This window comes from Haematobia irritans, chromosome 1 (assembly GCF_050003625.1).
Source record: "Haematobia irritans isolate KBUSLIRL chromosome 1, ASM5000362v1, whole genome shotgun sequence".
NCBI lineage: Eukaryota > Metazoa > Arthropoda > Insecta > Diptera > Muscidae > Haematobia > Haematobia irritans.
The window spans coordinates 26554446-26578932 of NC_134397.1; the positions used below are offsets into that span (position 1 = coordinate 26554446).

General features: G+C 33.1%; 1 protein-coding gene across 1 annotated transcript; it reads left to right on the plus strand.

The window, feature by feature from the left end:
- Positions 1–8193: 8193 nt before the first annotated feature.
- On the plus strand, positions 8194–22632 carry Scm (Polycomb protein Scm). The gene is made up of 6 exons (XM_075289652.1): positions 8194–8347; positions 8548–9345; positions 9992–10909; positions 11099–11764; positions 12885–13490; positions 21447–22632. The coding sequence occupies exons 2-6, from the start codon at positions 8848–8850 to the stop codon at positions 21579–21581; spliced, it is 2823 nt and encodes a 940-aa protein (XP_075145767.1). The 5' UTR covers positions 8194–8347; positions 8548–8847; the 3' UTR covers positions 21582–22632.
- The last annotated feature ends 1855 nt before the right edge of the window (positions 22633–24487 follow it).

The following is a 24487-nucleotide window of genomic DNA, read 5'->3' on the forward strand; positions in this document are numbered from 1 at the left end:
GGAAAATTTGTCAAAAATTTATTTCTGTACAAAATCTTGTTAAAATTTGATTTCTTTAGAAAATTTTGTCAAAATTTTATTTCTGTAGAAAATTTTGTCACAGTTTTATTTCTTTCGAAAGCTTTGTCAAATTTTTTTTTTCTGTAGAATATTTTATCACAATTTCGTATCTGTAGAAAATTTTGCCAAAATTTTATTTCTATAGACAATTTTCTCAAAATTTTATTTCTATATGAAATTTTGTCAAAATTTTATTTCTATTGCCATAATTTTATTTCTATAGAAAATTTTTGCAAAATTTTATTTCTATAGAAAATTTTTGCAAAATTTTATTTCTTTAGAAAATTTTGTTAACATTTTATTTCTATAGAAAATTTTGTCACAATTTTATTTCTTTAGAAAATTTTGTCTAAATTTTATTTCTATAGGAAAATTTGTCAAAAATTTATTTCTGTAGAAAATTTTGTCAACAATTTTTTTCTGTAGAAAATGTTGCCAAAATTGTATTTCTAAAGAAAATTTTGCCAAAATTTTATTTCTATAGAAAATTTTTGCAAAATTTTATTTCTATAGAAAATGTTTTCAAAACTTTATTTGTATAGAAAAATTTTATTTCTATAGAAAATTTTTTCAAAATTTTATTTCTATAGAAAATTTTGTCACAATTTTATTACTACAGAAAATTTTGTCAAAATTTTATTTCTATAAGAAATTTTGTCAAAATTTTATTTCTGTAGAAAATTTTGTCATAATTTTATTTCTATAGAAAATTGTGTCAAATTTTTATTTCTATAGGAAATTTTTATTTTTGTAGGAAATTTTGTCAAAATTTTATTTCTGTAGAAAATTTTGTCATAATTTTATTTCTATAGAAAATTTTGTGAATATTTTATTTCTATAGAAAAATCCCCATGTTTCCAACTCATCCAAATTTTGCCAACATTTATTTCTATAGAAAGTTTTGTCAAACTTTTATTTCTATACAAAATTTTGTCAAAATCTTATTTGTATAGAAAATTTTGTCAAAATTTTATTATTACAGCAATTTTGTCAACATTTTACTTCTGTAGAAAATTTTGTCAAAATTTGATTTCTATAAAAAATCTTGTTAAAATTTGATTTCTTTAGAAAATGTTGTCAAAATTTTATTTCTGTAGAAAATTTTGTCACAGTTTTATTTCTTTCGAAAGCTTTGTCAAAATTTTTTTTCTGTAGAATATTTTATCACAATTTTTTATCTGTAGAAAATTTTGCCAAAATTTTATTTCTATAAAAAGATTTTGTCAAAATTTTATTTCTATATGAAATTTTCTCAAAATTTTATTTCTATATGAAATTTTGTCAAAATTTTATTTCTATATGAAATTTTGTCAAAATTTTATTTGTATAGAAAATTTTGTCAAAATTTTATTTGTATAGACAATTTTGTCAAAATTTATTTGTATAGACAATTTTGTCAAAATTTGATTTCTATAGAAAATTTTTGCAAAAAATTTTATTTCTGTACAAAAATTTGCCATAATTTTATTTCTATAGAAAATTTTTGCAAAATTTTATTACTATAGAAAATTTTTGCAAAATTTTATTTCTTTAAAAAATTTTTGCAAAATTTTATTTCTATAGAAAATTTTGTCAAAATTTTATTTTTATAGGAAATTATTATCAAAATTTTATTTCTGTAGAAAATTTTGTTAACATTTTATTTCTATAGAACATTTTGTTAACATTTTATATCTATAGAAAATGTTGTCACAATTTTATTTCTTTAGAAAATTTTGTCAAAATTTTATTTCTTTAGGAAAAATTGTCAAACATTTATTTCTCTAGGGCTTTGTCCAAATAAATTTGACAAACATTCTTTTCCTCTGTTGGTTAAGCTACACTTGTAGTTTAGTCAAAATGCATGGTTTTAAGCTGAAATCAAAAACAACAACAATGATTGAAGGAAAAAACCAACAATAACAAAACAAAACGAATGAAAAAAAGAGGAAGCACGCTCAAAATAAACCCAGCCAACTCCACTCAAATCGATGATTTGACGGTGACAAAGGAAAAGAGATATGTTTGTACGAATTTATTTCGGCATAAGCCGGCTATCATGTAAAACCTTTTTTCGGAAAGTTCAAGTGTGGTTCACTTTTGGGTTTAGTGAACTGCCTGAATTTATTCTGATAATTGATCCATAGTTTTGCTGCAAATAGAGGATGCTGATGAGGAATGTGGTAATTCCGAAACGTGCGTCCATCCAACCATCTTGCAGTCTATAGGGTTTTGCCCAAATAAATTTGACAAACATTATTTTCCTCTGTTGGTTAAGCTAAACTTGTAGTTCAGTTAATGCATGGTTTTAAGCTGAAATCAAAAACAACAACAAAATTTTATTTCAATAGGAAATTTTATCAAAATTTTATTTCAGTAGGAAATTTTATAAAAATTTTATTTTTGTAGGAAATTTTGTCAAAATTTTATTTCTATAGAAAATTTTATCAATATCTTATTTCTATAGAAAATTTAGCATCGAAGAAACATAGCTGCATATGCGGAATCAAAATAATTTCATTGCGCAATAGTTTTGGCTCGAATTTTCCGCAGAATCCTTAAGAAAAGGAGTTTCAACCAATATAAATTACTGATTACTTCAATTCAATCCAACCCAATGTAGTATATAAATTTATGTTGAAAACATCTTTTCGACAAGCACCAACATTCATAAACTTAAGACCACCACAACGAGAAAGTTTTGAAGACTTTATATTTATTCGTGAAAATTGTTGAAGAATATTTTATCTAGGTATTTGCCAGTAGTTTCTTGTTATTCGATTAACAATGGATATTCTTAGTCCAGCGCTTAATAGTAGGCCAATTAAAGGGACAGTAGAATGAAACTCTTTTGCATGAGATAGTGGTAGCATGGAGAATTTACTATGTACAACACATGCACACAGAAATGTTTAATATTCTCCATCATACGATGAAAGTTGTTGGTGATAGACAATATCTAGTATTGAAAAATATTTACAGCTGTTCATTTACATTCAGATATGAAAGGATTAACTTTGACCTAGAAGAAATTGATACATTGGAAGCTAAAATTTTAAAAGCCCAAGTCTCAAAATTAAGAAATTAACCTGTGCTTATTTACTTTAATTAATTAAGCGAAAATAAATAAATGACTCACTGAAAAGTTTGATTATTTTCAGAGAGTTAATTAAGCGGGGGTTACTGTATTTGCTATTCATGCCTATATTGCCATCTATTGGATGGTATCGTACGATTCATTTGTTTGCAAAGATATTAGAATTATAAAGACTAAGCACTGAAAACAAAACGTCAACTGATTCTCAACTGTTTGACTTTTTGTAATTTAAAAACTCTGATATTGGAACAAATAACAAACATCCTATCTTTTTCACATTTATCTGTATTTTCAACTATTGGTCCATTATAACAATTGGATGTCTTAATTTTTATTGGTATTTAAAGTCTTTGAATTGCTTGAAAAAAAAAACTACTAAAATTAGTTAAAAAAGATCAACTTAATAAATACATAATGAATATTTACGCACCCAAAAAATTTCCTATGCAACGTTAGCGCCATCTACTAACAATAACATTGTGTCGCTTATGCTTAGTCCTTTTCAACCCTGTAAAAAAGTGATGCCAACTCAATAAACCTAAAATGTCGCACTTGTATTGTAGGCAAATCCCAATAGAGGTCGTTGTTCATATCTGATCTTGAACTCAACGGAAGTGTTGCCATTTTATGAATTTCTTTTCAAAATTGAGAAGGCTGGTCATATAAAAATTCAGTGAAAACATCCACATCCCAATAAACACAGGATGAGCGTTTATCAAATGCAACAACTTTTCAGTTTGAGGGTAAATATAATTTTCAACATAAATTCAACTTGACTTGAAATAGCTCATCTTCAATACATCTTCAAATTGTTTGCGAATTACTTCCAATTTGCCAAAATGTTGACGAAATCTTAGAAAAGGTGTTGAAGATAATATGAGAAAACTTTGACAAAACACTACCCTAAAATGCAACGAAAAAACCATGTGGTTTTCAATACTTATTTGTGCAACGAAGTTCGAGGTCAATTGCAAGAAATAAAAAAATGGAAAATTTTAGACAAATAACCAAATAATAGTTTATAAAAATAGGTAAGTGAAAATAAAAAATGAAATAAAACTTTAAGGAAGTCACTAAATGTATATCTCTTTGCAGAAAACTAAAATTATGGATTCTACGTTCTTGAAAACATTAAAAAGCTGACCGATAAAAAAATGGTGGACAATTAACTGGAACTGCTTAAATAGTTTATAATAATTAGTACGTCAATATGAAAAATTAAATCAACACTTTAGAGAAGTAACTAAATTTAAATCTCTTTGCAGAAAACTAAAATTTTTGGATGTTACATTCTTGCAAACATACCGACAAGAAAAATTTTCACGAAACATTACAAGTGCAACCAATTAAAATTGTTAAAAACAACAAATTGTTAAAATCAACAACTTCTGGATTAAAATGTGCATCACATCGTCAGTTTAATTCATATGCTATTATCAGTTTAAAATGGATATTTTGTGAATTCCTTCTGCTGGAAATCAATTCTAACACGCGGTCCAGTACGTTCCTAATTTCAAATTGGCCGCATGTTAATAAATTTTAATGCTGTTTTATGACACCAACAGGAAGGAAAACGAATTATCAATGCAAAAGTGTTGAAAAGTTAATGTTAAATTTTAATTTGACTCGCATCGAAAATTGTTTGACAAATTATTGAGTAGCGATGCATTTCAATTTGAGGATAACACTTGAGATATTATTGCTAATGTGTTGAATTTCATTGTTGAGTGTAATGTCGGTTTTTTTTTGAGAACGCGATTTTCTCAACTTGAATATTACCCTAATCCTTTGAAAAAATGTTTGAAAAATTGTTGAAATTTAGCATTTTTCAAACGTTTGTGTTTATTGGGATGTAGTACTAAACTTTAATATGTCCTTATTCAGCTTCCGCCGCCAACATTTTTTTAATTTGATGGCACTTCTGAGAATATCCGCCACATCGAAATGCGATATCCAAATCTCGTCGGAAAAGCTCCGTCACTATTGAGATGTTGTACCACGCCAAGTTACTATAATAAAACATCGCTTGATTGCAATTATTGGGTGCATTTTTAGATAAATTTAGAACGAAGCCAATAATGCGCTTTACAGACTATGAGTTATTCCGGACGACATTAGGGCTGTTTTCTTTAGCTAAGCCGTGAAGGACTAAAAGAAAACAGAGTACTCATTTATCCAGGACATCTCCAAAAATATGCAACACTGAAATCAGTTGTTTAAAAACAATCACAGAAAAGAAGTGAAATCTTGCATTATTAATATATGAAATGCTCCAATTAGCAATAAATATTTAATGCTGCGATTATTTATGACACTATACCACTTTGAATTTCATGTTTTTTGACAAATTAGTCACAATAAATTGCTATTGTGAATCGATGAAGCGTCCCTGCCAACATTTTTTGAATTTGGGGGCGCTTCTGAGAATCCCCACTACGTCGAAAACAGTCATATACGATATCAAAAACTCCTAGGAAAAGCGCCGTCACTATTGAGAAGTTGTACCACGCCAAGTTACTACAAAAAAGTATCGCATGAGTGCAATTATTAGGTGCCCTTCTGGATACATTTAGAAGGACGCCAATAAGAGCCCCTTCAAACAATCAGACAAAGTGCATTTTAAGATAGTTGTAAAAGAAACATTGTTGTCAAGTAAAACACGATTGTTTAGATGTCTATTAATTTTATTAAACATTTATAAATTCTCATAAATATAACATTTATACGACTATCACATCACATTTAACATATTTTTATGCATTAATAAAGATTGATGTTGAGTTACAAGTTGCAAGTTACATGTTGTAGCGTCTATCAGCCAGTGCTTTTATTTCCAATGGAGGCAGCGTGTCTGGAAAAATATTTGAAAAACTATCACTTTATTCCATTTGGAAAGTCAAAAATTGTTCACCAATATACCTTTCACAATTTTAAGCGAAATAACTATCTTTTCAGCACTTCATTATCATTTTTATTTAAATAAATTATAAGAAGCTACCCAATAAACACAGGATGAGCGTTTTTCAAATGCAACAACTTTTCAATTTGAGGGTAAATATAATTTTCAACATAAATTCAACTTGACTTGAAATAGCTCATCTTCAATACATCTTCAAATTGTTTGCGAATTACTTCCAATTTGCCAAAATGTTGACGAAATCTTTGAAAAGGTGTTGAAGATAATATGAGAAAACTTTGACAAAACACTACCCTAAAATGCAACGAAAAAACCATGTGGTTTTCAATACTTATTTGTGCAACAAAGTTCTTGGTCAATTGCAAGAAATAAAAAAATGGAAAATTTTACACAAATAAATGGTTTATAAAAATAGGTAAGTGAAAATAAAAAATGAAATAAAACTTTAAGGAAGTCACTAAATGTATTTCTCTTTGCAGACAATTAAAATTATGGATTCTACGTTCTTGAAAACATTAAAAAGCTGACCAATGAAAAAATGGTGGACAATTAACTGGAACTGTTTCAAATAGTTTATGATAATTGGTACGTCAATATGAAAAATTAAATCAACACTTTAGAGAAGTCACTAAATTAAAATCTCTTTGCAGAAAACTAAAAACTTTGGATGCTACATTCTTGCAAACAATAAGAAGCTGATCAATAAAAATGAGTGGCTTATCGACAAGAAAAAGTTTCCAGAAACATTACAAGTGCAACCAATTAAAATTGTTAGAAACAACAAATTGTTGAAATCAACAACTTCTGGATGGAAATGTGCATCACATCGTCAGTTTAATTCATATGCTATTATCAGTTTAAAATGGATATTTTGTGAATTTCTCCTACTGGAAATCAATTCTAACACGAGGTCCAGTACGTTCCTAATTTCAAATTGCCCGCATGTTAATAAATTTTAATGCTGTTTTATGACACCAAAAGGAAGGAAATCGAATTATCAATGCAAAAGTGTTTACTAATAATGTTTAAGATATTTAAAGTTTTGTTGTTTGTTTGTTTTTTGTTTTGTTCTTATTTGTTGATTAATAAGATTACTATTTATCAATTGGTATTGTAGTATATTATGTAGTGTAGTGTATTATTATATATTTTATTTTGATAAAAATGAATAAATTATACAAAATTCATAGAATTTTGGCTTTGACTTTCAATTTGAAGTGGGGATATCATTCATACAAATTTAGGTTGAAAAGTATTTGCAACGATGTTAATTTTGAATTTGACTCGCATCGAAAATTGTTTGACAAATTATTGAGTAGCAATGCATTTCAATTTGAGGATAACACTTGAGATATTATTGCTAATGTGTTGAATTTCACTGTTGAGGGTAATGTCTGTTTTTTGTTGAGAACGCGATTTTCTCAACAATTTCTCAACTTGAATATTACACTAATCCTTTGAAAAAATGTTTGAAAAATTGTTGAAATTTAGCATTTTTCAAACGTTTGTGTTTATTGGGTAGATGTGCTTGGTGTTTCACAAAATACAAAATGGCTCTTGTAACAATAGTGATGGCAAAGTACTTTCATGCGAATAGTGATGGCAAAATACTATCACAGTTGGCGATTGTTGCAGTGTCACTTACGAGTCTGTGGTAGCGATGAGGATGAAATGGAACTTTGAAATGCTGGCAGGGGTCCCTTTATCAAAATAAAATCTGGCAACATCGGCGCGACTTGCACTGATGAGATGTTCTGGATAGAACCCCAGTGCAACGATGTTCTGGATAGCTCATACAAATGTTGCATCCAGTGCAAAAAGAAAACAGCCCTAATGGTCGTGCGGGACATATCCCATATATTGGCCAAATTATAAGTTAAGTCCGAAGGCATAATCGATACTGCTGCATGTTTATGGGATCGATAACACATTTACCGAATATTTAGTCATCAACGAATTGTCGTATCGATTGGACACATTGTAAGATTCTTTACAATCACAGACATTCCGTCCGGAAAAAAACTTTTTTTGTTTTTACAAATTGTACGACAAATCACATCTGTTGAAGCGTTTCATATTATGTGCATAGAACTGCGTTTTTTGCACTTGAGTTATTGACATCACTGATGCCAAATAAAAAATGGCGTAATATTTGTGTTGCTGCTCCATATCAGTGCTGGAAATTTGTGAAGAAATTTACGTGAAATTTAAAAGAAAATACAGTCAAACCATTTTAAAAATATTAACAAAGTATTTTTCTCAAATAATACAATGGAATTTTCCAACTGGTACCGGTAAATTCTAAATAAATTAAGTTTCAAACATACGTGACTGCTAATTAATCGAGAAAAAAGAGTACTGAAAGAAGAGAAAAATCGGCACACACACACGAAAAGCGCACAAATTTCGTGCCAATGTATGAGTGTGACAGGGACGGACGCACCACAACAAACCATAAAGCGTAAAGCAAATTTTTGTGATTGTCAATTTTCAGAAAAAAATACACCAGTTTCAATAATTAAGAATATTTGAATGCTTATATCTAAAGGAAATATTGAACATAAATCGTGAGGAGTAATCACACACTAGTGCTACCTACTTGAGTTCTTCGTACGGCGCGAACACAACAAAATTTGTTGGCATCCGAAGAGGGCTCTGCTGCTGCAAATACAACAACACCACGGCAATAGCGCCCAAACACAGCTACGCCTCACAGTCGCAGCCCCAAATAAGAGAACTGTTGCCAATTTTTGCCCTTAAATCTTCAATATAAGATCGTTTAAAGTTTTTAATTATGTCCGGTGGTGGACAAGAAAATGGTGGTACCCATGGTAGTGGAAGCAATGGCGTCTCTTCATCAGCGGTAGCCACTACACCCACCTCTACTGGCCAGTCCATGAATCAACGCTCACGCGGCCGACCGGCAAAAAGGGCAACATGTACATGGTGTGGGGAAAGTAAACAACCGCTGCAATATGTTTTGCCCACACAAAATGGCAAAAAGGAATTTTGTTCAGAAACTTGCATCGCAGAATTCCGCAAGGCATACAGCAAAGGTGCTTGTGCTCAATGTGACAATGTCATTCGAGAAGGAGCTCCGAATAAGGAATTCTGTTCGTTGATGTGTATGAATAAACACCAGAAAAAGAATGGATCGACAAGGTCGCTAAATAATGGCACACGTGGCGATACAACGGGCGGCAAAGCATTGGGTGGCGGTGGTTCATGCACACCCACTGGTCCATTTCAATACGAAAGCTTCCATGTATTTGATTGGGATGCCTACTTGGAAGTAAGTATGATTATATCTTATAAGTTGAAATAGTTAATGACAGGATTTCAAGTATAGACAAGGGGTACAGTGAAACTTCTCTGAAGCGGACAGGAACGGTCACCTCAACTTTGTCCACATTTGGTAGGTGTCCAGTTATTAGATGTTAATTTTAACGTGATAGTATAGCAAACGTCTCACGACAAATGTCCACCTTTCAGAGGTGTCTGCATTTCAGAGGGTCCAATGTCCAGTTTGAGAGGTTTCACTCTATATGCTTGGCCCAAAGTATTCCTACATATTGCTGTATAATAATCATCTTCCAATCCAATATGATCGATTTTTTATGAAGTTGCATTTTATTCTTTAACTTTTTAAATAGAATATAAACTGCGTTTTTCAAAGGTTTTATTCTAAGCTAAATTTAATTTTATCCAAATGAACAATAATTAATGCAAAACATTAGCTGTAAACAAAATTGTTTATCTTCAAATATATACGGAGCATGCCAAGTTTAAGTTGGGTTTTAAAAATGTAAAGTATCAGCTATTTCGGTAAAATAAAAAATCTCTATTTTTACAATTTACTTTATTTATTTTTCTTTTTTTTTTTCAAATATAAATTTTTAAATTTCAAAACTATTTATAATGTCCTTTCTATTTTGTAGGAAACTGGTTCCGAAGCTGCACCGCCTGAATGCTTTAAGCAAGCCATTAATCCACCAGTGAATGATTTTAAAATTGGCATGAAATTGGAAGCTCTCGATCCGCGTAATGTCACCTCTACATGTATTGCCACTGTTGTCGGAGTTCTGGGTTCACGTTTACGTCTACGCCTTGATGGTAGCGATAGTCAAAATGATTTTTGGCGTTTAGTAGACTCGAATGAGATTCATGCAATTGGTCATTGTGAGAAAAACTTCGGCATGTTGCAACCACCACTTGGCTTTCGCATGAATGCCTCCAGCTGGCCCGGTTACCTATGTAAAATATTGAATAATGCCATGGTAGCACCGGAAGAGATTTTCCAGCCAGAACCGGCGGATCCACCAGAAAATCTCTTCCGTGTGGGCCAAAAGCTCGAGGCGGTCGATAAAAAGAATCCACAATTGATTTGCTGTGCAACAGTTGATGCGATTAAAGATGACCAAATCCATGTGACATTCGATGGGTGGCGTGGAGCGTTCGACTATTGGTGCAGTTACAAATCTCGGGATATATTCCCGGTAGGTTGGTGCGCCCGTAGTTGTCATCCCATGCAACCGCCTGGTCATAAATCACGCATGGATTCCAGTTCGAGTAAACATCGCAGTCCACGTCAGCGTTACACATTTATACAAGAAACGGATGCCATGGTTCCGGCATCGCCAGTAACAGCACATTTTCATACAAATTGTAAAGGTGGTCCATTCATTAATAGCTCAAAGCTACCATCAATGGTGACAGGACCAACACATCAGACATTAGCAAAGTTATGTCTACAGGAGGTATTAGCGGCTAGTACAGATACGCAACAATTGTCAAAGTTATTATTTGCCTTGGATGGCGATGTTCACATTGTTACAGCGGCTGGAAAAAATTTTACGGTAAGTTTTTTTTTTTTTTTAAGCCAGAAAAAATCTTTACAATCATTTTTTGACAAACCACTTAGGGATTTGTTAAGAAAGTTTGGAATTCAAATGTGTCATGAAATTGTTAAGCTTTTTTTAATAATGACAACTTGAAAGAAACTATACATTTTAAAGATTTACTCAATCATATGTTTATCACACTAGGTTAAAATACCATCACCCCTTCGCATGAGAGATGATGATAGTTTGGCACAATTTATTGAAACATTATGTACCACATGCAGGGCATGTCCAAATCTAATCTCTTTATCGCCTGATACAGAGGATTGTGATAAATGTGCAAATTCAAAGAAAAGACCCTTGTCACAAACGTCGAATGCAATTGGAGGAAGTGCGACGGGTGGTGGTAGTGCATCAGAAAGCACATCACCAGTTGTACCAGAAAAGCGTTGTAAGACACCAAGTAGTAGTGAGAAAATCAATATCAAACAGGAGGTGGCAACATCAACGACCACTGCAAATATGCAAGTGGATAGTGGCAGCAACAGTAGTACAACAATGGCCACTTCCACAACAACTACGACAGCACATTTCAATCAAAGTAATACGAAAGAGCAGCATTCAGCCGCCACACCGTTAACACCTACATCATCTACGAATACAAATCAATCGCCACATTCGAATGTCAATATCAGTAGCAGCAACAATGGCAACGTAAATAGCAATAATAATAATATAAATAGTAAGAATTACAGTGACGCCACATCTACAAATGGGACTAGCAGTGGCGGTGTACTTCCCAATAATGTCCATATAAAAATTGAGCCAACAGCTCCAATTGTTTCTGCATCCAGTACAAATGGTTTACAGGTGAGTTTAACGGGGAATTTAATCAGAAACAAATTGCCAATACTTGTAAATTTCAGAAAATATAGTTACACTATTAAAGATCTAGAGATCTGTTTTGTTTTTACATTGAAAAAAATCCATAATTCATTCTTTGAAAAAGACTAAATATTAGATTTATTACATTTTTGTTCCCAAAATTTTTGTGTCCATTGAATACAATACAATTTCAAACTAGAGGCTATGGTAACGCAATAAATTAAGCATATGCCCATATTATTTGCCTAAAAATCTGAATATTTCTCAAATTAAGGCATAACACTAAACAAACCGTTCGCTGATAGCATTTAGGTTCTTTTAAGGATTCAAGGTTAGGTTAGGTAAGTTGCAGCCCGATATTTCAGGCTCAGTGTGACACAATATACAAGGAACTTTTTTGACTCTTAAGTATGTTTTTGTAAACATTTTTTAAATCTTAAATTAAACCAATTGTTAGTTTCTAAAAACAGTAACTGCTTTCCCTTTTTCAGCAGACTTTTTGCTGTTTTAGCAAACTTCTATTAATTTTTTTTAGTAAGCAGATGAATTGGGTAGGAATTATATTGCAACCACTTGATCTGGAATCTGATAGTCAAGCGTTTGCGGAAGATCCCAAAAAATGTGGGCACATCTAAAAATATGAATATTTCTCAAAATAAGCCACAACATCAAACAATATGTTTGCTCACAGCATTTAGGAGCTTTTAAGTATATTATAGTGCCGAAAAACAATTTTTTATTTTTAAATATGCTTTGGGTAAAATTTTACGAATTGTTCAGCCTTTCAGCAAACTGTGATAGCTTTTACTTTTTCAGCAGAATTTTTGCTGTGTTACAGGCTTTTCTGCTATGTCTACACAAAAAAATGTCTTTGGCTGTAGTGTATAATTCTTCTTTATAGATTTTTAGACTTATTGTCATGTTTTGCCAACATCAAAGGTCGATCATTGGATTTTAAGTAGAATTAAAAGTCGCTTAATTGATTTGAGTCGAATTTGAAAACCATAAAACTCGACCAGACGACTTGGAAAATTACTTCTGGACGCTAGTCCCCAATAAGAACTGATATATTCAAAGTATTTTAATTTTTCTCTTTTTTATATAGAATGCAACTTCAGCACAAGCTTTACGACAAATACGTATACATCATCATTTAAGTGGCAATACTACAAATAGTACTGCAACAGCAGCGGTGGCGGCATCATCCTCTTCTACACAATCGCTTTCGTCAACAACCGCATCCTCATCGACTATAATACATCATGAGGAACAACCTCACAAACAACATTCCCTTAACAATTCGAATTTCAAATATTTAGCTCCCTTAGTGGCTGAGGTTCATCCGGAACAATCAAATCTGGTGGCGACAGCTTCAGCTGCCGCTGTTGCATCCACAACCTATAAATCTCCTTCCACACTATCATCTAGTGCTTCGTTACCTACATCCGTATCAACACCATTCTGCGCCTCTCAATCAACTTCGTCAACGGTGGCTTCAGCCACAGCTGTTATACCATCAACGTGTGCGTATGGAGGCACTGTTACTGTGCCGGTACATCATAGTCAACAGCATAGCACAAATGGAACGGCGGGTAGTGCTTTACATCCACTGCGTGCTCAACCTGGTGACTGGTCAATTGAGGAAGTTATACAATTTATAGAGAGCAATGATAGTTCATTGGCTGTACATGGTGATCTCTTCAGGAAACATGTAAGTTGATATTGCTTTTGACTTTTTGTATTTGTAAAAGAATATGAAAAAAAAAATTGTGGGAACGTTCATTGGTCAAAAAATATTACAAGGATAGATAAAAGTTGATACAACAAAATTGAAGTTATTGCTCATGGAACTAGTTATATATACAGCGGCCAAACAAGGAGCCCTGCGAGTAGAGTAAAGTATGTTTGATAGGGAACGGAGACTGCTAACAATTACCAGTAAGTAGGTGTTGAAAAGACTACACCTGCTTCATTTTAGTTTAACCAATCCTCGTCTGATCAGCGGAGTAATGGTACATTCTTTCAGTGATTATGCTTATGATTAAAAGGAACCAGGGATCGCAATTATAAACAAAAATCCTACTTTTTCAAAATTTGTGAAATTCGTTTCGATTTTCAACTTTATGAAGTTTTCGAAAACCGAATTTGGTCAAACCTCGACTGTTGTGCAGAGTGATGGCACATTCCTTCGGTGGTTATAATTATGATAGAAAAGAACCAATTATTTGAATTATAAACAAAAATCTGAGTTTTCAATTTAAAAAAAAATTGGATTTTCCAACTTTTTGAAGTTTTCGAAAACCGATTTTGCCCTATTGCGATAATTAAAATTCAGCTTTTGATGTTGCAACTTTCGTCTGTATTATGATTTGCTCATTACATTCCCCTTTTAATTGAAAGCCGACTGTTTAGATTTTTTTAGTTCAAATTCGATAAGTAGATTTTGGTCACTTAAAACAGTCGATTTTGGCTAACATCAAAAGTCGATTAGAATTAAAAAGAAATATTGAAAGTTAATATGTTGATTTTCGAATTTTATATTCTTTAAAAGAACAGGATTATCCTGTTTCTGGATCATTTACGCCTCCTTAATGATGAGATACGGACGATATGGAATTAATGACGCACCGAATATTTTGGGATTATCGCTTAAGGCAATTTTGGGAAGGGGAAAATGTCCATTTAGGCGAGCCGTTAAGAGTTTTATTCGGACTCGTACTTGTATTTTTACTACATGTGAAAGCGTCTGCATATTTAAAAAATAATAATAATAATAAATATCGGATGCTCCTTCGATGGATGTACTCTAGGTTAGGTTAGGTTAAAGTGGCAGCCCGATTAAGTTTCAGGCTCACTTAGACTATTCAGTCCATTGTGATACCACATTTAACTAAAAGTACCTATTACATATGGGCACTTCTAGTTTTACCCACTGAACCTTCTCTATTATTTTCTTTTGTTGAACCAACCAGATTGTTCCAAAAACATTAACAGACTGCTTAAGTTAACGTTTTCCAGGTCCGCCAGTAATCTAAAGCTTTATGCCCCTAAAATTTGCTTACGCCTTACACAAAATGCAGGACACTCACACAAGAGATGTTTAATTGATTCATTTTCCTCCGCATCATGACAGCTTATATAAGCTGTCAGTCATTATACTATATAGTCATTATACTTCGCACCAATAGTTATTGCAAATTCGCCTATCAGGCAGTGACCCGTTATAGCAGATATCATCAGAAGTGATATCTGACGTCTTGAGAACACTAGCATATCTAGTGTGCGGTTCACCAATGTGGTATCCCAATGGACTGAATAGTCTAAGTGAGCCTGATACATCGGGCTGCCACCTAACCTAACTAACCTAACCTAGTGTGCGGTTCAAGTTTAAAAGGGGCCATATTTGCTTGGTGTCGTTACAACCCTTGCAATTCTCCCATCGAATATTTGCCATCATGATGGCCTTCTCACGCAGTAAGAGTTTGCAGGTTGCTAGAGACATACCAACAGATTCTAGTTCCCCTGGAATATGTATGGTAGTAGTTTAAATGGGGCCATATTTGCTTGGTGTCGTCACAACCCTTGCAATTCTCCCATCGAACATTTGCCATCATGACGGCCTTCTCATGCAGTAAGAGCTTGCAGGTTGCCAGAGACATACCAACAGATTCTAGTTCCCCTGGAATATGTAAGGTAGTTCCTTGCTAACTCATCTGCTTGACAGTTCCCCGGTATGTTCCTATGGCCAGGCACCCATATTAGGTGAATATTGTACTGCTCAGCCATCTCGTTGAGAGATTTGCGGCAGTCGATGGCCGTTTTCGAGTAAAGGAACACAGAGTCCAAGGATTTTATTGCAGGTTGACTGTCTGAGTATATATTAATGCCAACAATTTTTGGAACATTACTTCTCAGCCAATTCGCCACCTCTTTTATTGCTAATATTTCAGCCTGAAAAACACTACAGTGATTAGGTAATCTTTTCGCTATTCGAAGTTCCAGATCTTTAGAATATACTCCGAAACCCACTTGTCCATCGAATTTGGAGCCATTAGTGTAGAAATCTATATATCTTTTATTCCCCGGGGTCTGTGTACACCACGCCTCACTGTTGGGAATTAGAGTTTCAAACTTTTTGTCGAAAAGTGGTTTCGCCAGAGAGTAATCCACTACGTTAGACACGCTGTGACCGTAACTTTTTTCCGACCACAGCGATAGCTCGCGCAACCGAACAGCCGTTGTTGCAGCTGACTGTTTGGCCAAAATGTCTAAAGGCAATAGATACAGCATTACATTAAGGGAATTTGTTCCTGTCTTACTGAATGCGCCTGAGATACACAAGCACGCTATGCGCTGAACTTTATATAAACCTGTCGGTTGCTGAAGTGCCGGCCACCAGACTACAACACCATATAGCATTATAGGTCTAACCTATTGGAATATATTATATATATATATTCCTTTCGGGTTAAATAATGAAACAGTGGCGTGATATTTAAATGATTTATGAACGTTTATTACAAAATGAAAACTCAGAAGGAATGAATGAAAAAATTATAATTATGTATATCTAATTTTTACAATAGATAAACCCAAGCATATGTGATTAGAAAATATTCTATTTTTACAAAGTGTTTTAATAACAAGTTTAAGGTATTATCTTAACACCCCTTCTCAATTTGTGAAATAGAATTATACCAGTCCAATCATTTGATTAAATTTATTTAGTTTACTATATTGTAATGGTTTCGTCAGAAGATCCGCTAACATTTCCTCCGTTGGACAATATTCAAATTGGACTTGCTTTGATTGGTTAACTTCTCGTACGTAGTAGTACTTAACATCGATATGTTTGGTACGAGGATTAATTGTCTCAGCATTTAATAATTTTAGGACACTTTGATTATCTTCTTTCATCGTGATGTCTGTTATGTTCAGATTGAGATCATTGAATACCATCCGCAGCCAAGTTAGTTCTTGAATTGCTTCAGCCAATGAAACGAACTCCGCTTCAGTTGAGGACAATGTTACATTCTTTTGTTTTCTGCTTGCGTATGAAATTGTGGCTGTTCCAAGTTGAAACACGTAACCGCTTGTAGATTTTCTCCCATTAACTTCACCTGCAAAATCAGCATCAGCATATCCTATAAGTTGCATGTTTCGACAATGTATTTTAAGCTTAAAATGTTTTGTTCCATTCAGATATTTCAGGACCCTTTTCACCTCGGTCCAGTCTGCTTTCGTTGGACATGATATCTTGCGACTGAGAAAAGAAACTGCGGCGGTGATATCTGGTCTTGTGTTATTCGCCAGATATAACAGTGATCCAATCACCCTTCTATACAATAAATTTGTTTCCAATTCATTTTCTTGTTTCCCGGATTCCTTTAGATATCCGACGTTCATTGGTACCTTTGATGGCTTTGAATTTGCCATATCATATTCCTCTAAAACTTTCTTGATATACTCTTGTTGATGTATGAAGAAATTGCTACCATCTTTTTCTACTTGTATTCCTAAGTACAATTTTAAAGAACCTAGATCATTTATCTTTAATGTTTTTGCAATTTCTTTTACAGTGTTGTTGATCAATACTTGACTTTTTGTAAAAATAAGTATATCATCAACATAAACGAGCAAGTATACGATATTATCACCTTCATCTTTAGTATAAAGACAACAGTCAGCTTTTCCCCTTCTGAATCCTAAACTAATGAGGAAATTATTGAGTTTTTGATTCCAACATCTAGCTGCCTGTTTTAGACCATATATGGACTTATTTAACTTGCATACAATATTTGGTTTGTTTGAAAAACTGTAGCCTTCAGGTTGTTTCAAATACAATTCGTTGTCCAGGTCTCCATTTAAAAATGCCGTTTTTATGTCTACATGGTGAACTAGCAAATTTTTGTAAGATGCGACCGATAACATCAACCTAAAAGTTGACTGTTTTACCACCGGCGCAAAAACTTCATCGTAATCTTGGCCATATTTTTGGGAGAAACCTTTTGCTACGAGACGTGCTTTATATTTCAAACTTCCATCTGTCAGTGTCTTTATTTTGTAAACCCACTTACATCCGACTGCTTTTCGTCCTTTGGGTAATTCCATCAGTTCCCAGGTATTGTTTTCATGCATAGATTGTATTTCATCTTCCATGGCACCAATCCATTTTTCAGCTTCGGGACATTGAATAGCTTCCTTATATGTGGTAGGTTCTAATTTGGACACATTATTGCAATTATATCTAGCGGGTAATTTTCCTTTATTTGTTCTTGTAGATCTTCGAAGATTTTGTTCCTGCAAAACTGTATTGTCACTTTCTGGGGTTTCTTCAAATGAGTTATTATTTGAAAATGACAATTCTTCTTCCGTTTCACTCGCAGCCGTTTCGTAATTTAAAACGTCACCACATAGATCTCCATTAAGAGAAGGCTCTTTTTCTAGATCTTGATCAAATGTATTTTGTACGTTTACTGAAACATTCTCCGAATCGATAGCGCTTTCTTGAAAATTGTTTATAAACGAACTTTCAATGCATTTAACGTCTCTAGAAATAATTATTTTGTTTGTATCTATATCTAAAATACGATACGCTTTTGATTCATTACAGAACCCAACCAATATTCCTTTCTTTGCTACATTATCGAACTTCTGTCGAAATTTCTTATTAATATGGTAAAACACTTCGCAACCAAATATTTTAATGTGTTCCATGTTTGGCGGTTTGGAGTACCAAAGTTCATAAGGAGTTTTACTAACGGATTTAGATGGCAATCTGTTCTGTAAGTAGTTTGCGGCATTTAATGCTTCTGCCCAATATCTTAAATGTAATCCAGATTGAATTAACATTGTACGAGCCATTTCAATAAGACTTCTATTCCTCCTTTCTGCGACACCGTTTTGCTCAGGTGTATATGGAGCCGTAAACTGTTGAATAATTCCTTTAGTTTTCATGTATTTATCCATCTCTTTGTTGTTAAATTCACCTCCTCTATCAGTTCTAAGAACTTTGATACGTTTTTCGAATAAATTCTCTGTGTATGCGACATATTCTTTTATCTTTTCCAAAGCTTGACTTTTGTTGGTTAAAAAATACACAACACAATATCTTGAACAATCATCAATCATGGTAAGAACATATTTATTTCCACTAGGAGAAATCTCCTGCATGGGTCCACAAATATCGGCGTGGATTAAATCTAACACTTCGTTTGCTCTATTCTTTGTAGTCTTCGGAAATTCTTTTCGGGTCATCTTACCCTTTATACAAGCTTCACAATTATTGGAACATCTGCATGGCTTCAATTCAATGTTAGAAATTAAACCCTTTTCAATAGCATCCTTTATTGCTTTTAAATCGCGATGACCAAACCGTTGATGAAATACATGAATACATTGGACTTCTTTAACCCTTACCATATTTGAAAAATTATCCTGTTGCAATACATACAAATTGTTTACCATATCAGCTACCATTAAAATTCGTTCTCCATTGGAAACTTGGCATGTTTTTTCTTTGAATTTGACTTCCAATCCATTTTGAACCATTTTCGCAACTGATAGTAAATTACCTTCTAATTCAGGGACATATAAGACATTCTTAATTGTCAATTTTAATCCATTATTATAAAGTACTCCTTCTCCTATTCCTTGAGCAGTGATTACCTTCCCGTTCGCAAGATAAATTTCACCACCAATTTCTTTATCCAAGGTTGTGAAGAATTGCCTACTATTACTCATATGGGAGCTCGCTCCAGAATCAATGTACCATTTGGTTTGGTTCAATTTGTCTCCAGAATTCAAGCAAAATTCCTTACTAACCTCTTTAATGGACTTTTCAGATGTCCTTTTCGCACTAAATTTGCTCACCTTTTTCTCCCAATTCTTTTTGTGACAATCACGCTTCATATGACCTACCTTTCCGCATCCATAACATTTTAAAGTGGATTTCATGACCGTCTTCAATGCAAGATCTGACGACTCACTTTCTTGAACGCCGGCTTGTCTTCGCTTATATTCTTGAATGAGCTTTTCTTTTACAAGATCCAATGTCAAGTCATCGTCCGTACGAACTTCTAAAGCGGTAATTATGGAATTGTATTCATCCGGCAAGCTTCCCAATAGAAATGCAACTTGTAAATGATTTGCTAAACATTCACCCAATCCATTCAATCTATCAACAGTTTCGAGCATTTCGGAAATATGTGCTTCCATATCTTGGCCACTCTTTAACTGCATACGACACAATTTCTTCAAAAGCATTACTTTGTTTGATAAAGTTGCCTTTTCGTGAACTTTTCTTAACGCTTCCCAATACTCACGAGCAGATTTCAAATTTCGAAGATGAACCAGTTGAGAATCTTCGACCAGAAGACCGATTGTTGCGCGAGCTTTTCCGTCTTTGGAGGTCCAACTCGCATCAGGAGAAGCAGGCCTTTCTTTGGAAACTATTTCCCACAAATCCTCTTTAATCAGCAAGAGTTCCAATTTGTATTTCCAAACCTGATAGTTTTCTCCATTCAGTTTCTTCACATTGGTTTTGATATCTTCCATTTTGCAGCAATCTTTTAGTTCCTTTCTCTTCACAAATTAAATCAAATCAAATTCACTGGCGGCCTGGGCCCATAACCTATTGGAATATATTATATATATATTCCTTTCGGGTTAAATAATGAAACAGTGGCGTGATATTTAAATGATTTATGAACGTTTATTACAAAATGAAAACTCAGAAGGAATGAATGAAAAAATTATAATTATGTATATCTAATTTTTACAATAGATAAACCCAAGCATATGTGATTAGAAAATATTCTATTTTTACAAAGTGTTTTAATAACAAGTTTAAGGTATTATCTTAACATAACCACTGCCGTGTATAGTCAATGCACAATTTTTGGTTTTAGTCCCCACTTTTTTCCTATTGCCTTTTTGCACGAGTACAAAGCTACCGTGGCTTTCCTCACCCTTTCTTCAATATTAAGCATAAAGTTCAGCTTCCCGTCCAGAATAACGCCAAGGTATTTTGCACACTCACCAAAGGGAATTTCAATACCCCCTAAGGATATGGACTTAACCGTGGGAGTTTTGCGATCTTTGCAGTACATGACTAATTCTGTCTTGGCAGGATTTACTCCAAGACCATTCTGTACTCTAAAATTGGTTTCACATTCACTGACCGCTTCACACCTCCTTATTCATGGTCGAACGGGGTTAGTACTTTTGCTCTTCCATCGTATTATTCGAGTTAGGCACCGAACAACGCTTTTTTCTTCAAAACAAAAAAATGCGACTCGCTGGGCACAATGATCAGTCGAATAAAGATCTCATCGCTTCCGCTTATGTGTATTTTGAAGGTCTCGTGGGTTAGGTTAGTTTAGGTTGGCCAAGTGTATCGAGCTCAATGAAAAATAAATCATCACTATTCTGAAAGGTTTGCAGTAGACCACCATCATAACTGAGTGACTTCCGCGGAAATCATCAATACTAAAATCTTTGGGCCCTAAAAGACTGTTCGTTATAATTTGTATGTACATTATAAGCGTGGTCAACTGTATACATGTTATTCGGCATTGGCCAAACATCTTTTTTATAAATATGAATAATTAAAAAAATATAAATTTCCGCTTTTGATTTAATTTGTTTCCTATATTTCTTTTTCCAGGAAATTGATGGCAAAGCCTTGTTATTGTTAACCTCAGAAATGATGATGAAATATATGGGTCTAAAGCTAGGACCAGCCTTAAAAATTTGCAATTTAGTTAATAAAGTAAATGGGCGTCGCAACATGTCCCTGTAAATATGACAGCATACAGCCATAAGACCCCCCTCTCTCTCTCTCCAACAACTGTCACCTCACCATCACCACCATCTCTTATACCCTCATAAAGCATTCAACGCGTACAACGTACAACATACATCAAAAAAAGCATATTTAGAACTACTACCTTAACCAAAAACACCAAATATTCTCCAAAAACATAAATCCCTCTAAACAGAAGATGCAAAAGTTGAAGTATAACTTGAGACGACGTAGAAAACAAAATAATAATAAAAAAAAAGAGATCCAGTATAATACCACAGTACAGGCATATATAATCAATAAATTATATAGAAAACAAACAAATAATATGGGAAAAACTAATACAAGAATCGATCAGATCAGATATATTAATTATAAATCTCAAATCATTTATATAACGTTGCTATTAATTTCTTGCACAATACTACATACTTGGTAATACATAACTTTCGAGACAGTAAGAAACAGATACAACAGCACACACAAACAATAATTTACAAGAAAAAAAATTCAAAATATCAATTAAATTTTATTTTTATTTGCTACACAAATTACTAATGTGTAGCTATTTATTATTTTACGAATTTTCATTGTTTTAAATATGTTTTATACGAAATTCATATTATTTTATTTCATATATATTTTATTTAAATTTATTATTATTATTATGATTTGTGTATCATATATTAGCATACACACAGCACTAGCATCGTGTCCTTTTAAAAAGGTAACCAGGCAGAGTGATTGAAAGAAAGAAAGAAAGGGTGGGTGTGGTGTAATAACCTTTATTTTTTAATCGTTGTTATATTATTTTTTTAACAGAACTGAATCTTTAGTTTTAACTAGGGCTACCAACCTACCTACCTACTATTATTCCTCCCATCTATCCCTATACACACAACAAAATTTTTACATATTTGTTTTAATTAATTGTATTATTATTTTTTTATCGGCAAATGTCAAACATATGCAATGAAAAAAAATATGAAAAACAAAAAAAACCTCTCAATCAATACAAATACATATATATACATACACAAATGCGAAATTTCCTCATATTTTTACTTGAATTTAAGTTGGACATTCAAATACCAAGTGCAGAAAATAGTTGCCACTTTTATCCTCTACTACATGTGTACATTATAAAAACAAAAGCTAATTTTGGTAAACAAAATTGATCTGTAAACACCTTTTATTTGATAATTTATATTAGTATATTAATTTGTTTAAATTAAAAGTGGCATACAAATTCCTTCAGTAACGCACTATTCTGTACGGTTTTTTTTTTAATCATTTTTTAAGTACGTACTATATAAAACAAATTGTAATTTAGTTTAGTTTTAATGTTAATGAAACAAACAAAAACAAAAGAGTAAGAAGCGAAAATAAATACAACATATTCCATTATAGAAAGAAAACTAAAGCGCATGTATATAAATTCTAATACAAAAAAATATATCTCTAACCTCAAAAATCATATAAGTTTTGAGTTATTAAATCGAAATTCATGTCTGAAAAGAACGCTGAATTTTTTCATTTCTATTTAAAATTTATGTTTTGGTTTGTTAGAATTTATTCTTTGTTTTTTTTTAGAATATGGCTGTGGGAAGGCAGGCCAAACCAATTTTCTCCAGATTATATCATCTTGATGAACAAGTCGAAATTTGCTTTTACTCCTTTGTAATCATTAGGTTAGGTTAGGTTGTAGGGGACGACATCAATTTTGTGTTGAATTAATGTCCACTTAGGCCAATAAAGGTCCATTGTGATTTCTTGATGTAATTTTTCCAGCTACTTTCCGATGTGACTTGACTTGGCACAAGTAATTGTTGTTGATGTAGGTCGGATGGTATTGCAAATGGGCCATATTGGACCACGTTTGTGTATAGCCCACATATAAACCGACCAACAGATTTGACTTGCGGATCCTCTTGGAGGAGCACATTTCATCCGATTCGGTTGAAATTTGGTACGTGGTGTAAGTATATGACCTCCACTACCCATGCAAAAATTGCTCCATATCGGTTCATAATTATGTATAACTCCCATATAAACCGATCCCCAGATTTGACCTCCGGAGCCTCTTGGAGGATCAAACTTCGACCGATTCTGGTAAAATTTTGTATTATATTAGTGGTCTCTAACAACCGTGCCAAAAATTGGTTCATATCGGTCTATAATTATATGTAGCCGCATATAAACCGATCCACAGATTTAACCTCGGGAGCCTCTTGGAAGGACAAATTCCTTAGAGGCGCAAATTTCATCAAATTTGGTACGTTGTGTTAGTACGGCTAAAATTTGGTACGTTGTGTTAGTATATTGTTGCTAACAACCATTCCAAAAGTTGTCCATAGTTATATATAGCGCTCAGATAAACCAATCCCCAGATTTTACTTCTTCCTGGATAAGCAAATTTCATTTGATCTTGCTAAAATTTGATACTAATCACACAAAAATTGGACCATATAGGTTCATAATTGTATATAGCCCCTATATAAACCGACCCCCATATTTCACTTCTGTCTTTCTTTTACCGCGCAAAAATTCATACCGGTCAAGAACTGAATTTTTAATCTGCTTTTTTACCTAATAAATACCCCGTATGGACAAACATCCAATTTAGAAGACGATGTTAAGGAGTTTTAAGATACCTTTCCATCGACAAGTATTACTAAAATCCAAGTAATTCGATTGTGGATGACAGTCTACAATAGAAGTTTCTATGCAATCCATGGTGAAGGGTACATAAGATTCGGTCTGGCCGAACTTACGGTCGTATATACTTGTTTTTATGTTGGCCATCAACATTGACTGTTTAAGTAAAAAATTTAAAATTCTTGTTGGTAAGTAGGGTTTAATTTCGATCTTTTTTATTTAGTTTAATTAGAAATTTTTACAAC

Coding starts and splice junctions, on each gene's coding strand:
- Scm (XM_075289652.1), top strand. CDS start 8,848: ATGTCCGGTGGTGGACAAGAAAATGGTGGTACCCATGGTAGTGGAAGC. Junction 9,346..9,991: donor ATTGGGATGCCTACTTGGAA/GTAAGTATGATT, acceptor TCTATTTTGTAG/GAAACTGGTTCCGAAGCTGC. Junction 13,491..21,446: donor GTGATCTCTTCAGGAAACAT/GTAAGTTGATAT, acceptor TTCTTTTTCCAG/GAAATTGATGGCAAAGCCTT.